This window comes from Parasteatoda tepidariorum, chromosome 5, assembly GCF_043381705.1.
Source record: "Parasteatoda tepidariorum isolate YZ-2023 chromosome 5, CAS_Ptep_4.0, whole genome shotgun sequence".
Lineage (NCBI taxonomy): Eukaryota > Metazoa > Arthropoda > Arachnida > Araneae > Theridiidae > Parasteatoda > Parasteatoda tepidariorum.
Window position 1 is genome coordinate 13,672,228 of NC_092208.1, and position 14,444 is coordinate 13,686,671.

The window sequence follows — 14,444 nt, forward strand, 5'->3', positions numbered from 1 at the left end:
CTTATATTAATACCATAACTTAATACCATTTTAATTGTCGAGTATTTTTATTCTGAAATCTGCTGAGGTCATGGAAAAAAGACAACTTTCAAAATATTAATTTTATTTTTGTTCGCAAGTTACCATTTTGAATTTTTCATAATCTCTAAACTGCATAGATAATTTTATTATGTCACAAAAATATTGGGAACTGAATTATGTGGTTGAATTTTATTAATCATGTGGTTTAACTTATTTAAGGAGCTGAAAATACTAAACATAAAAGTCTATCATCCCACTCTTACACTTAAACATGCAAAGAAGCAGCTTATTTTTTTCTTCTAAGTGCAACAAAATGGTAATACTTCTCGACCGAAACCGTGCAGCGCCCCATTGTGGTAATAAGTTTAACTATTAGTTGATTGTTTGTTTGTATTATAGTAGTACAGAACTCAAAGCAATTTTATATTAGTGTTTCTACGAGACATAAATTCACTCAATTCCCGCTTATAATTTATACTGAAATGAAACAAAAAAATATTGTTTATTTGGAACTATAAATATAATCACAACATTTATAAAGAATAAACGAAAGAAAGGAAAGATATGGCTTAGAATAATATGGATTGCAGAATGCATACTTTTCAAATCTAGGTCAAAAATTAATAGGTTAGTTTTAAAGTTGATGAATACTTATTGTGAGAAGGATGAAAAGAAACTTTTATTGAGATGTTGAGAATGTATATGAAATGAGAAAAATATGTTGAGATGATGACGTAACGGTCGTCCTTAAGTAGTATTTTTTTGTACAATGAATTTACTTCTAAAATGTAATATCATTTTAAATATCTAATAATTCTCAAACAATTTCAAAAAAAAATTTTAAAAATGCAAAATAGCTCAATTAAAAAAAAAATTACTGAGTATAATAATACCCATAAAATAGCACATTCTGAAAACAAATGGTTTAATTTAAATATTATTTTTGATATTTTGATTTTGGACATAGAACACAAGCGTTCTTTGCTTTGAATGGCTGTTTTGTAAGTAGTTAAAGTTAAGTTCTTTTGTGATTGGCTCTGAAATGTTATTTCTTTTTAGCTTTTAATATTCTTCTGAAGCATACAGCATGATTTAAAGCTCAAGATATAGAGAATTTTCACAGTATGGCTTAAAACGTTTTTCTGTAGTGTTTTTTAACAGTTTTTTTATATCACTACCCCCAAAAAGACATTCGACACTAAGACTAACTAAAAACCATTAAGTTCCAAACTATATTTTTTAACCGTGATGTTTTATTCATGCTACATCAAAAAAGGGACAAAATACTATATTTTTATCAAAAAACTCAAACTATATTTTGAAAATTCGCAATAAAAAATTCCTCAATATTGCAAGATGTATGACACTATTCCTATCGAAAACCAATTTTCTCATAAAACCGAAGTCCGACGCCCAAAGATTCAATTCCTTATTTCAAGCGTAAAATACTAGGCCAAGATCTGCACTTTCTCACCCACTCAACACCTAACGACATCCATAAATCGCCAACTTTTTCACGCAAACAGGACTCTAAATCTTATTTTTCTCTTCTTCCTAGATCCCTGGAATATTGCCTGGATGTGGGCAACATCAATCTGTCGGCAATTCGGACAGTGAGAGTTCTACGACCTCTTCGAGCAATCAACAGGATACCAAGTGAGTAAAATCTGGCACTTTTTTTCTCTTACTTTTGTCGCCAAAAAAGAACCCCCTCGAGAAATAAATATTTCATTTTTCATAGGTTTAGGAAGATATAAATGTAAACAAAACGACAGTACATTGACCGTCTAGATATTTCGGTTTATTTTGACTCTTCTTAAGATACAAGTGTCTCACTACTTTTTGTCAGTGTGACAAATAATAAAGTTGTTACTGGTAGGACGATGTTATTTTAATGTCGTGGTGAAAAGTAATATATTAAATATTTACTTTGCGGATAAGTATTTAACCCACTGGTGGTTTAGCAAATGGACAAAATTGAGAGAATGCTTCTCCCCTATACACTATTTCCCTATCTCATAACATGGAAAAACTGGTTATGCTATGCGGAAAAGTCTGCAGGTTTAAACACAAATTTTTATGTGTTGAACAGTCAGTGGGTTAAGTCGTCGAGTCAGAATTTACATAAAAAGATATTACTATTTCTTATACAAATATAGTAAATATAAATCTTTTAAATGAGCATTGTGAATAATATTTTTTATCCACATTGGCGGTTTATAACCTGAGAACAGAAGAATCTTTTCGAAAACGGTGAAAATAAACCTCTCTCAAATAAAAAACATTTAAAAAAAATTTTAATTTGATTGTCTTAGGGAAGTTGAAATATTATATTTCCTTGTAGTTTCCAGTTTGTTCCAAATGTGAAAATCTAACAGTCCAATTCTCCAGCAAAACAATAAAAAAAACTTTACGGATCAAATTCATCAAAATAGTGTAACAAGCAGAAATTTTATAAAGGTTTATTTCACTAAAATAAAGCCATCTTGATTTTGTTTCTTGACTGAACAAGAAGTAAATGAATAAAAACAGAACTTATATATTAAAAAATCTATATACATATTTACAATGAGTAACAAATTTCCATGGCGAGGCTAACAAGGCGAGGGAAAGAATTGATATTCGCAAAAGAATTGAGAAAAGTATTCATTTAAAATAAACCCATTACTGATAACAATTAATATATCTGCCTTGTTTATGTATTGTTTAGAATATAGGATGGTGCATATTCTTTAATAAGACTTAAGTAACAGTGACCCATGTTTCGATAATAACAGCCATCAATAATACCCCATCGATTGTAGTATTTGTTTTGAAAATCTCTGATGACAAGGAATGCTTTTCGCCCTATCTGCCTCTGTGAATATTACGAGGGTTGTTTTATATGTAAGAACCGTTTTCTTGTGTACACTAATAGGCGGCGCGCGTGTTTCAACGAGTGCTTGCGTCGTATCCTGGCATTCTTTGATAACAACTATGCTCAGTTACAGCTGTGTAAGTTATCTGTACGGTCAGTTCTGTGTCTTTAAAATGTTCAAGTTTAACAAATCGCCCGCCGCATATCAGGTTCGGTCAGTGGTGCGTTTTTAGTCAGCAAAAAGCTGTCTGCTGCATACATTCACAGGCAGATTCGTGAAATATGCGAAGCTTCCTACTGGCGTGCTGACAGAAAATTTTGCAAGTCCATGACAATAGCTCTCTCCACAGCTCAGTCCCGAGCTTTATTGGACTCTTTTGGCTGGGAAGTTTTGGACCACCCCTCAATACAGCCCAGACCATGCGCTAAGTGATTTTGATCTTTTCCGATGTGTCAGAGATCATTTTGGCGGTAACCATCACAGCGATGACTAAGACGTGAAAACGGTCGTGACCTCATGGTTATCGGAGCAGGCGGCAAGTTATTATGAAGAGGATATTCTAAATCTAGTTCAAGTTTAAGCAAACTTGACAAGTATTTTATTTTAGAATTTCAAAACCGTCGTTGAACAGCAGACCCAGCTTTTGGGTTTACGACTACTAGTGCTCAACTTCGTAGCCTTGTAATTTTGAACCCAATCCAGAAGACAAGGGAGCTCCTGGATCAAGTAGTGGGAGAAATTCGCCTTCGTGGAGGACTTTTTGATGGAGCTAACCCGCATTTGCGTTACAAGGAGAGGATGACCACGAGAACCTCCCACGGTTAGCCTGACGGCAAAGGGACTCTAACCCATGATCCGTCCACCACTGAGGATATTTTACGAAATCACCGTGGTAGATGCCAGCCGCGGCAGAATTCGAATCAACCAGCCGATGCTGGGATTGAACCTAGATCACCTCATTGGGAGGCGAGTGCTCTATCCCCTGAGCCACAGCGGCTGTGACAAAAAAAGAAAAAAAAGAAACGTAAGTGGAATCAAAAAATGAATTTGCTTCTTAAAAATTTTCTTTCGTTTGGTTTTTATTTTCGAGTGGCCCTTATTTAAAAAAACAGCCCTCATAATACATACAATCCTATTATTGTTACCCTCACAAAATTTCTGGTGAAATGTGATCAAGGAAAAAGAGTCATTCTACAACATGCACGCTATTATCAAAAGCTATCCTTATAAAGATTTTGTAACATTAATGAAGGTGTTGTCCTGATGAAATATCCAGCTTGGGCTATGAGTTCATTTTGAAAATGTAGGTAAATGGGTTTCTTGAGCTCCTTGGTCACCAGTAGTTACTTAGCAACAAGTTAAGCTTGTGAAAATACCGGTTGTGGAAAAAAACAAGTTAAGTTTACTATCATAATCGAAACCTTATCACACAAGTAACTGTCTGGGATATTCAAATTAAATTTTTACTCTTCTGAGAACATGACACGAAATCAGTGTTTGTTTCCTTTGCTAGGATCCCAAGTATCTTGAGCGATATAATAAAATGAAAAAAGCGGTAGATTCGAGAACAGCCCATCCAGTGGTGATTTTTTTCAAATCTCGCCAAGCAGGTTTTGGAAATCTCTCCAAACTAGGTTTCCGGAACTTTATCGGGGAGATAATTTTGAACGTCCGATCACACCACCAAAATTCTTAAATCTGATTGGTTATTTGATATGTATACCTACGCGAAAGTTGGATTTTGTTAGAAAAGAGGTAAAAGGGTTAATTTTTTTGCCGTTTACGCTTCTGATTTCTTGCTGTTAGAATCATCGTTATTATTTCATTTTTTCACCGTAATCTATATATATATTTCTCTTACACGGCAACAAAAAAAACCTCATTACAACTCCCCGAATGGCAACGCTAGAAAATTGACCAATGATTGCCGCTAAAAATGTCGCATGCCAAATCTAGCTGAGGTGGCTCAACATAGAGCGCTTTTAAAAACGGAAACGGAAATAACCAGAGATAGCATTCTCATCAAATGTGATCTCTTCCGAAATTCACCCTATCAGCTGCGGCAATCTATTAAACTAGGCAGAAGTGAGTAGTCTTTGTCGATAGATCTCTATTTCAGTATTTCGTCGAAAGCGCTTTTTTTCACGAATTTATATATTACGAATTTATTTGACAATTTTTGATTTATATCACGAATTTATTTGTTTTATCATTGTTATTAATTATTCATTGAAAAATGCTGTTACGCTTTAAGATTTTATGCTACAGCACATTTCTAATAGGTTAAGCGAATTACATGACATTTATTTGAATTCAAATTTATTTTAATGACTTACTAGTAGTATTTACTAAAAAGATGTAATTTTTTTTTTAAAAAAAAGTTGTTCTATGGATTTGAATGATTGTTTTGAATTCTTAGAATTTTGTGTATATTACAATGTACCTAAGTTAGTAGCGATCGAAGCAAACCATATAGGATTGCGTAGCAATTTTTGGGGGTTGGTGAGCGTTAGCGAGCATGGGGGCGCAGTCCACTAGTTTCATTTATTACCGTTATAATTTCATTTTTAAATTTTTTTATGTGGAAAATGGGAAGCGAATGAACGAGGGAATTTTCAACTTTATTGATTATCTACAGAAATAACAGCCAATTCGCCGAGATTTCAAAAAGTCGCCAAGAGGTGGGTTATTCTAGGATTTTACCAAAAAAAGTAGATGACAAAGAAGAGGAAATCTCCAAAAGACAGCACGGATGTGTGAATCATGTACCATTCACAAATTCATGATTTGTATGCAGCATCTTATGTCCCTAATTATATATAAACATGGCAGATATATTGGATTTTAACACAAAATGTCGTTATTTTAGCAGGACGCATTTTTCTCTTCTTTTCAATCATTAAGTTTTTTTTCTTACCCAAGTAAACCATAAAATGAACTACTGCTTGCAAATATATTCTTGTATATTAACTGTTTTTATGTATGTTTCTTTTTAATACTTGCTTCACGTTTCTTTACCGCATAGATCAAGATGACTTTATTTTAGCATGCTTACCTTTAAAAGTTTGAATTGCGTGTTGTAGTTTTGATGCAAGGTTTCACTGTAAATTTTTATCTCTTAATTAATGAGCGTTAATGGTACTGCGTAATGGTACTTTTTTCTATCAAAGTGTATTTTTTGCATATCCGAAGACAATTTTACGAGTTATTTATAAGCCATATTCTGAATAATAAATCAACTTTGTATCTAAAAAATATCACCCTATGAAAATCCTTTTTAAATTGTTACGCCAATGGCTATATGCCAGTTGGCGTGCAATTTTGTAGAAGAATAATCACTTAAAGCAAGTTAGAATATTTGGAGGACACTTGTTTAATTAGAATGATATTTGCATCAGAAACAGGAACTATAAATGGAAATGTTCCAAGAATTTAAACATTTGAAGTAGGTCAAACAAGAAATATTTATACATGTTTTTAACTAGTATATTAATGCCAGTGTTAGAGACCTTGATGCTTTCAATAGTTATGAGTAATTTAGAATCTAAAATGTTAGTTTTTTGATGCCTGTGAAGCCTCAATAGGCATTACTTATTTCCCAGCCTTTAAAATTTCTTTAATTTCTTAAATTTATTTCTTTCTTAATCGAAATTTATTAATTATTAATTTATTTATTCTTAATCGAATTTTTATCAAAGCAATTATTTAATTTTTATTATATTTTATAAAAAGCTAATATAAATATTTTATTCTTTTTTAACAATCAATGTAGAGGCTCACTTCTTATTTCAATACAAATTTAAAACTTATTAATTCACTATCGCGACTAAATCGAAAACAAAATCCATTTACAACTCCTCATTCTTTACTTCTCACCACAAAAGTGTTTCAGTTACTAATTCTCACAGTCTGTTTGGCGATTAGCGTTCTCCAAATTATTTTCAAATTTTATATTGAGATTGGCTTTATTTTTGGCTAAGTTATCTTTCGATAAATCTCCAATCATGGATCTCTTCCCGTAATCCAGACTGTCAGTTAGGAACAATTCACTTACTTTAAATTTTTAATTCATGGCGTAAGGACTGGGGTCTTAGACCCTCAACCCAAGCGCTAATTAACTGTTTTTCATGATGAGAGAACAATTATGATTCTCTTGATCCATATAAGAGAATTTCTTTCTTTATTTTATAATTTTGGAATGTGGTCATGTTCATTAGAATAAGATTTACATAATAAATATTTTTTCCTAAATGATTTTGTTTATTTTTCTGAGATAAATATCCCTTCTTCATAGCAAAATTAGAATACATCTTACGCGGCAAAAAAATTGTATTTAAATTCTACAAAGAAACTATGTCCACTATACAGTGAAGAATTTGGACTTGCTATGATAGTGCCTTTTTAGGAAACAATATGGTGATATTTTATATTTTTTGCTATAAATAGATAGTTAAACTTGCTTACAGATTAACCAGATACAAATATTAAAAATTTAACAACACTCAAATTTCAAAATATAGCAATTCAGAAATTCTGCGGAAAAAATTGTTTAAATAACATTAATGGCCCCAGCTTACAACTTCTCTCCTAGTCCAATTAGTTTAAAAATATTTTCCAATTTGCATCTACATTTCTCCCTTATATTGCATGGATTAAAACAAACTCTGTGACTTAAAATAATGCATGTTTGTTCAGAGAAAATGAAAAGTCATGTCCAATTTTGTTACCTTATTAATCCATAAGTTGGATGCCTGAAATTAGACTAACGGTATTTAAAAATTCATCACAGGAAAACTACCAAAATTTTAAAAAACATCTTGCTACTTACGAAAGATAAATTTATTCCCTGGGAGATTTTTTTTTTTTTTTTTTTGAATAGAGGGCCCTGCAAGAAGTTAACCGAAGGAGTAATCGAAGAAAAACAACTGATCCTATTTTTTTAATTCTTTCAATAAAAGAAAATCACACCAAGATATATTTTCGAAAAGTCCACCATTACCCACAATAATTTGTTGTGATCGGGGGACGAAATTTTCATGCATCAAATAAAACAGAAAAAATGGAGCGCCATCTATTGAAAAGCACTTTAATTAAAACTGAGAACTGTGGGAGAAAAAAATTTTGCTCTGTCACTTGAATTTGCTCCAAAATTTTTTCTTAACTTAAACTATTTTCCTATTATATATAGTATTTAAAAACTGTCAGTATAATTTTGAGACCCTGCAAATTGACAGTTGTTATTTCTTAAAGAAAATGTCTTTTTATGCTGCTGGTGTTATAACACAACAGAAAAATAGTGTCTCAAAAGTTCGTGCTAACATACTTTACCATCATGACGAATAATTTAACGAGAAGAAGGAAGCAATTAAAACCATTTTTATCTGTTATTTTAGAACGGTTATTTATTACTGTAGTTATTTAACCCCCAGAATAACGATTTCAAAATAACTAGTTTGATCCTTTAATAAGTAAGACTGAGCAAAATGTTACAATTACCTAAAACACATGAATCAAAACAGTGTCTCAAAATGTTGAGCAAACATATTTTACCTTCATACCGAACAAAGAAATGGAAGAAACAAAAGATTAAAAGCAGTTGTATCTGTTATTTTGGAACGATTATTTTTTACTGTTGTTATTTAACCGCCGAATAACAATTTTAAAATAACTTGTTTGATCCTTTAATAAGTAAGACTGAGCAAAATGTTACAATTACCTAAAACACATGAATCAAAACAGTGTCTCAAAATGTTGGGCAAACACATTTTACCATCATAACGAGCAAAGAAATGGAAGAAACAAAAGATTTAAACCAGTTGTATCTGTTATTTTGGAACAATTATTTTTTTACTGCTGATATTTAACCCCCGAATATCGATTTCAAAATAACAAGTTTGATTATTTAATAAGTAAGACTGAGCAAAATGTTACAATTACCTAAAACACATGAATCAAAACAGTGTCTCAAGATGCTTGGCAAACATACTTTACCATCATACCGAACAAAGAAATGGAAGAAACAAAAGATTTAAACCAGTTGTATCTGTTACTTTGGAACAATTATTTTTTTACTGCTGATATTTAACCCCCGAATATCGATTTCAAAATAACAAGTTTGATTATTTAATAAGTAAGACTGAGCAAAATGTTACAATTACCTAAAACACATGAATCAAAACAGTGTCTCAAGATGCTTGGCAAACATACTTTACCATCATACCGAACAAAGAAATGGAAGAAACAAAAGATTTAAACCAGTTGTATCTGTTACTTTGGAACAATTATTTTTTTACTGCTGATATTTAACCCCCGAATATCGATTTCAAAATAACAAGTTTGATTATTTAATAAGTAAGACTGAGCAAAATGTTACAATTACCTAAAACACATGAATCAAAACAGTGTCTCAAGATGCTTGGCAAACATACTTTACCATCATACCGAACAAAGAAATGGAAGAAACAAAAGATTTAAACCAGTTGTATCTGTTACTTTGGAACAATTATTTTTTTACTGCTGATATTTAACCCCCGAATATCGATTTCAAAATAACAAGTTTGATTATTTAATAAGTAAGACTGAGCAAAATGTTACAATTACCTAAAACACATGAATCAAAACAGTGTCTCAAGATGCTTGGCAAACATACTTTACCATCATACCGAACAAAGAAATGGAAGAAACAAAAGATTTAAACCAGTTGTATCTGTTACTTTGGAACAATTATTTTTTTACTGCTGATATTTAACCCCCGAATATCGATTTCAAAATAACAAGTTTGATTATTTAATAAGTAAGACTGAGCAAAATGTTACAATTACCTAAAACACATGAATCAAAACAGTGTCTCAAGATGCTTGGCAAACATACTTTACCATCATACCGAACAAAGAAATGGAAGAAACAAAAGATTTAAACCAGTTGTATCTGTTACTTTGGAACAATTATTTTTTTACTGCTGATATTTAACCCCCGAATATCGATTTCAAAATAACAAGTTTGATTATTTAATAAGTAAGACTGAGCAAAATGTTACAATTACCTAAAACACATGAATCAAAACAGTGTCTCAAGATGCTTGGCAAACATACTTTACCATCATACCGAACAAAGAAATGGAAGAAACAAAAGATTTAAACCAGTTGTATCTGTTACTTTGGAACAATTATNTATATATATATATATTCGACTTTAATTTTCTACTCTCTGGGGTTTCTACGCGAATCACATGCGTATCTTTCTTACTTTTCCCCTAATTCCTACTTTCCCTGGTTAAAATAAGTTTGCACGTGTTTAACTCTTTACTTTCTTACTGTCATTTTGAGTTTAAACAGGAACATTCTTGTTTATGAAACGGAATTGTATTCTGTCAATTTCTGAATTTTACTTGTGATTTATTCGCGTTGTTTTTTGCTTTAATATGCAACTTCTTCGAATCTAGAAATAGTAAAGCAGTACAACAAAATATTTATTTACTAATGTACTAATTAACCTTTCAGAAAGCGCGATCGTTATACGAGCGTGATTTGGCACACGTTTGATTCGCTATTGCACAATGTGAGTTTTTAAGAAAGTAAATGTTAAAATCATATTGCAATTACCTTTACGGAATTAAAATTAATTTCACCAATTTTTGAATTGAATAAAAAAAGTATTATAAACAAAAATCCAAACAGCAAGAAGGAAAAATATTATTGGTAAAATTACCGTAAAAGTCATAATTCTGGTTAATCGACCAGAATATACGTCATTTCATCCATTCATTTGAAAATTCTTTCTGTTCATATGGTAACGGTGTACTTGAATTTCTGGTTTTCAAAGTCATAGCTCTTATTACTTCATATTTAGTAAAATATACAAAAGTGAAAAGTAAATTTAATCGAATAAAAGGTTTTTATACCAAGTTAGCATCATAAAGTTAACAAATTTTACCGCAATCAACTAGCTTTATGACATATTATGAAACCATATTTTATTTTTAATTTTACCAAAATCACTACCAAAGCTCTTCGGTGTTCCCATAGAACCATAAACACTGTAAATTATACGATATTCTAATAATTTTACTATTTTTTTCTCAGTGCATAGTAACCAATGATATACTGAGGAATTTCGAAGCAAATAAAATAAAATGTTTGATTCAACTAAGCTACAGACAACTGTAATATGAAAATAATAATAGGAATGAAGTAGTAATAATAATAATATAGATACAACTGTAATAGGCAAAAAGTTTTTGATAAATCTAAAATGCTCTTTTAACTTATTATGACAGTAAATTATTGTTCTCCTTAACTTGAAATTTTCTTAAAAACCCAATAATCTCTTTTAACCCAATAAGTTTGATAAACGGTGAATATTAAACTTTATTCGAATTGAAATTTATGAAAACAATGTTGGAAAACAGAAAGTTATGGAGAATATTGAAATTTATGAAAATGATGTTCGAATTTATGAAAATAACATCGGTATTTATGAAAATATGAAGAATATTAGAATCCATGAAAATAGTTCTGGAATTTATAGAGAGAATTGGAATTTATGAAAAATAAAAATACTGTAAGCAATTTAAGTACTTTTGCTCAAAATTTTAATCAGGATTTTCTTCTAATTGTTTGATAAAGTGATAGAAAATTTCTCCGATTTTGTTGTAGATGATTTATTTAATCGAATAAAAGGAATCTTATAAAGTTTCCAAATGCTGAATAATAATATTTCTTGAAATAACCATTTTGGTTCGATATTAAGTAATCAATTCAGTAATTCAAAAGCTCTTTTATTGTACAAAACAACTGTATTCATCAATTCGTCGATTTTTTAAAAAAAACTTTTTAATGCCCATTCATTTATTTTTCTTTCCCATTATTTCATCATCCTTTTCTATCACGAAATAATAGTATTTATGAATTAAAAGGGATATTTTATTCTAATGGAACAACATTTTAAGTTCACTGAATGTTAAATAAACTTCTTAAAAGCGTCCTGAAATTGCTTTTATTTTGAAAAGATCTTTAAATTATTCAAAAACGACTCTATGAAAAGTATTGGATTCCTAGTTTTGTACTCTTTACGGAATATTTCACGATAATTTCACGCCAAGTGCATTTTCAAAAAAAGCATAGATAAAGGTTATTTTTTAGTGGTACTGGTTATTTTAAATCTTTCCTATTATGGAATATGATTATTGGTTTTTATAACGTCATCCTGAAAGATAAATTATATACTTTGTATTCACAACTGCATTTTAACGCACATTCCAGAAAGATAAATCCTATTTTCTTTCCTTTTTTCTTTCTTTTTTTTTAACAGAATGGTTAATCTTATTACAGATTTTCTTTTTTAATAAGAACATAACCAAACGCTTTCTTACTCAGTTGAGAATTTCAGAACGTCTTGAACATAAGTATCAGTTTAATGAACTATATTTTAGATGTCAACAAAAAAGCATGTACATAACATAAAGGCATAAATGCCTTAATTATTGTCGATATATTTTTATTGACTTTTTCCTACATCCTATCGTAAGTTTCGAAGTTTTATATATTTTGTACAGCAAAGAGAATTTTCACAAGTTAGACAGTAAACAATTTTTAAACTAATCATCAAATGTTCATTTTTTTCTTCCAGTACATTTTCTATGCGACTTTGTATTTTTAAGTTTCTAGTTTTTACGCAAGAAAGGTAGGTACTTTATTTGCACCGCACTAGAGCCGCACATTGGGCTATTGGCGACGGTCTGGGAAACATCCCTGAGGATTATCCGGAAACATGACCATCACAGTCTTGTTCCTCTGCAGAGGGGACGGCTCTCCCTTCGTAGTCCGACGACCTGTGCACGAAGTCGAACGCTTTACGGATGCACAGTTTAATAAGGACCGATACCCCACACCCTCGGTCCCTACTCAGGCTGATCAAAGTGGTCACCTACCCACTTACTGACCGCAGCCAGTGATGCTTGATTTCAGTGTTCTACTGGGAACCGTGTCTTTACGATCAGTACACTGCGGGACTTTTACGCAATGAAACAAAATTTAATGATAAGTTGAACACCCAAAACAGTAGCGTCTGCAGTCTTAACTATTTTTGTTAATATTGAAAGACACTAAATATTATTATTCGAAATTTAATTGTCTTATATTACCTTACGCGGTCCTATAAATATGCATTAAAATTGTTAAAAATATTAAAAAGAAAACAAAATATACTCGAACATATAATTAAATACAGAATATATATAAAATATTAAAATAAATATAACATATTAAAGTAAATACATTTCTTATTAGTGTATACCTTCTTAAACGAGAAGAACTTTTTATTCCTAAGTTGCAGTAAAGATACTTCACAATCTCATTCTTAGTATACAAAAAAAATTTGGAAATATAATACAATATTTCTAGAAAAAAAATAGTTAGCAGTTGCTCTACATTCAACAATGAATACGATAACAATTTTTTTAAATACTTATCTTTAAAATATTTATCTTTGAAGATATGTTTCTTCCCTTTTGAGTACTGTTGAATTTGAATTTAAAAATGTAACGCTAAATCATGATGGAAAATTAAATTAAATTTAAAAAATAAATATTGAAAATGAAATAAAATATAAATCGTTCAGTAAAGGAAAATTAAATAAAATGAAGAAGAGAATTAAATAAAAACAACTAATTTAAACCATTCCGAGTACCAAGTTTTACTATTTTTTATTGTTCAAAAATAGTACTATCAATTTTCAATTAAATGATAAAAAATATGCTTTTTTTTGTCTTAAGAACACGAGATAAGGAACAGTTTTTTCTTTTTTTTCTTCATGTAATGAACCTCAAGGGATGTTGAAACTAACTTTAAACGGTTTTTTCCCACAGTGATCAAATTTTTTATACTTTTTCAATTTCAAAACAATGAGCATCACAACATTTATAAAAAAATAACTAAGTTAAATTTTAAATGCATGCAATTCAGACATTTTACTTTGTTTCCATGAAATTAAAAACTTCTTTGTCTCGATTTTTTTTTTTATATTGATTTTGAAGCTCTCTAGTCTAGGAAAATAAATTTTTAAAAAAAGCCACAGTTTAAGCTCCTTACACTCTAAGCAAAGCTGTAATTTTAAATTATCCGTATCACATTAATTAATTTAAAAATTATAAAAAATAATCTGAAAAATTATTTGCGTATAAACTATCTGATCTTTAGAATGGGTGAATAAGTTAAATATTTTAAAAATTAATAAACTTTTTCTTCTAAAAAAAAACACCAATTTGGCGAGATGTTTTCCCCTGAATGAAAATTATAAAACTCAATGATTAAATTTAAATTTTTGCAAATTTTTATGAGCCCACATAAGACAACGTTACATAAATTTGTATTAAATACTGAAATATTATATCGCAAACGCTTTTTATTTCTTTAAAACTGTGTCAATATATATCTAAGATTTTCATATTGACAATACGTGCTATTTTTAAAACTAGCATGAAGGGCGCCGGCTAAATTTGATCTAACTGTCATAAATAACTGTATCATGACAGTTATAAAAATGGCAATGGGGGGGGGGGGGGGGGGT

General features: G+C 30.3%; 1 protein-coding gene across 1 annotated transcript in view; it reads left to right on the top strand.

The window, feature by feature from the left end:
• The window catches only part of LOC107454047 (voltage-dependent T-type calcium channel subunit alpha-1I), a 345,752-nt gene that overhangs the window by 234,580 nt on the left and 96,728 nt on the right, over positions 1-14,444 (top strand). The window contains exon 3 of the mRNA XM_071181078.1: positions 1,580-1,677. Coding sequence (XP_071037179.1) covers positions 1,580-1,677 — 98 coding nt within the window. The remainder of the gene's footprint in view (positions 1-1,579; positions 1,678-14,444) is intronic.